This window comes from Morone saxatilis, unplaced genomic scaffold, assembly GCF_004916995.1.
Source record: "Morone saxatilis isolate NCDOM2014 unplaced genomic scaffold, NCSU_SB_2.0 Contig17, whole genome shotgun sequence".
NCBI lineage: Eukaryota > Metazoa > Chordata > Actinopteri > Moronidae > Morone > Morone saxatilis.
Genome location: NW_023339729.1, coordinates 26,200,827 through 26,203,021, shown reverse-complemented (window position 1 = coordinate 26,203,021; position 2,195 = coordinate 26,200,827). Strand labels below are relative to the sequence as shown.

Sequence of the window (2,195 nt, the reverse complement as noted above, 5' to 3'; positions counted from 1 at the left end):
ACTAATGAAAACAAACCTATAAATATTAAAACTAATTATGCTTCACAGTAAATATGAAGCTACTGCAGCGGGTTAGTTTAGCTTAGCATAAAGACTGGAAACAGCTAGCCTGGCTCTGACATTTCATAGTTTTACGGGGGTGATGTGCAGTATTAGAGTAGAGAGTAATGTTAGAACAATGCTAGCTATCGATCTGTCTAATCTAAATCAATGGTTAGCTGGGAGGTTATGTCTGAAAGCTAATTAGCAAAACACTAGCTACTACCTCACTAATCTACATCAATCTGGGTAGTTAGCTAGCTCATGATTAATGTTGATTATATAGCTAATTAGCTAGTGTTTTGCTAACATTAGCTAACTTAAGATGTGACTGTATATTTGTCTCATAGCATATCTAAATAGAGGGAAGGAGGTAGTGACCGAGGTTCCAAAAAGGGGCGGGGCTTATTTGTACAGCTGTGTAATTAATCGTTTCTGAGGCAGAAAGAAGGTTTTATGTTTGTTTTAATATTTAATCTGCTAAAGTATCAAATACCAGATTGATGTTGGAACGCAGTGATCAATATCTCGATTTGTTATTTAGGTCAAAGGTCTTTGTGGGTCATTTCTGCCCTGAGTTCAGCCTGGCAGGTAGTGTACACTCCCAGGTCGAGCACCGCTCCCAACAAGCTCCGTAAATGAGGCGGTTAGATTGATGTTGGGTCAAAGGTTAGAAACAGTTTCCTGAGATGCGAGTGGGAGGAGCCTGTTGGGGACCAAACCGCCTGGGAATGAGCTCTGCCTGAGGAGACGAGTTCAGGGGCAAAAAACGTATAGATCTGTGAAAGCTTTGGTTTGTTGAGGTCAAAGTTTGGCGTATTTGTGGCTGTAGGTTGTGGACAGATAACGACTGCTGACGGGAGGACGCTGTATCTCACATGGACACGATATCGGTGGAGTCGTGGGGGGAAATCTGAAGTGATGCATGTCAGTCCCCAAACCATGCTGTTCTGCATGCAATGCCACGGGCCGCCATCAGTGCATGCAGAGCTCAGGCGGACTGCACATATACTGGAGAGTGTCCGCCGCTGTGTTTTCCAGTCAGACCAGCTCTGGCAGAGGACTGGACGGACTGGGAAGGAGGGGAGGAGGCTTCTCTGCACCTGCAGTGATACAGCAGCAGCAGCAGCACCATCATCATCATCATCATCATCGCAATCAGCTGACCGGCGGCGACCAGCAGCTGGGAGTCACTGTAACACTGGAGATGTAGCGAAACCTGCTGCAGGCCTCAACACACTGCTGAGCCGCCAATCACTGCAGAGGGCGGGACCACGGAGTCTCCCTGAATACACCGCGAGCAACCGTCCTACACAGCAGCGACCGGCCAATCAGAACACCTCAAATATACTTTAACATTAACACAGATTACATTACAGTGGAGGTATTATCTATGTTTTCTGTTTGTAATCAGGGATGATGTATTTTGTGGGCGGAGCCTAACTGGTGTCAGAAAGAGACAGTTCTGCAGTAGCTAGCTGTGCTAAGCTAACTGCGTAGGCATCGGCCAAAACAGTCACATGACATACAAAGCTAACGTTAGCTAACGTTATCCAGCTAAAACCACAATATCACATATTTATAAAGCTTTGTTTTAATGTTAACATTGACTTTGGACGCTAGCTAGCTAGCACAACTTTCTACATATAACGAAGTTCAGCATTTTAATACTGTTGTTTATATTTATGTTATATAGTATAAGCTTTATACTAGGTATGCATTATATTATCTGATAATATATAATTAAGTGTAGCAGTGTATAATATATCATCATATAAATACATATATTGTATCATTACAGTATAATAGTATTTTATTATTGTAGGTATCATATAAAGCATATTGCAGTCAGTAGAATATATTATATAATGTGTCATATATTAATTATTAGATATTACATTACTGGAGACATCCCAGTGGTAGAACAGTATTATTCTATTATAGTGCAGCATTATATTACACTGTAAAAACAATCTGTACGTTTACATTTTCTGTATTTTAATACACAGAAATTTAATGTAAATGTAAAATAACGTGTAAAATATGTATGTTACTGCTAATTGAAAATAAATTACATTTTTTTCAATTTTTTTTCATTTTTTTTTAAATTCAACTTTAACACTGTTGTGTAATTGTAATGGATTAGTTAGTTAACT

At 39.9% G+C, this 2,195-nt stretch overlaps 1 protein-coding gene across 1 annotated transcript in view; it reads right to left on the bottom strand.

Moving 5' to 3' along the window:
- The window catches only part of ttbk1a (tau tubulin kinase 1a), a gene marked incomplete in the record, with an annotated part of 40,652 nt that overhangs the window by 35,283 nt on the left and 3,174 nt on the right, over window positions 1-2,195 (bottom strand). The window contains 1 exon segment of the mRNA XM_035660139.1: window positions 1,052-1,240. Within this exon segment, the coding sequence (XP_035516032.1) occupies window positions 1,052-1,240 (189 nt within the window).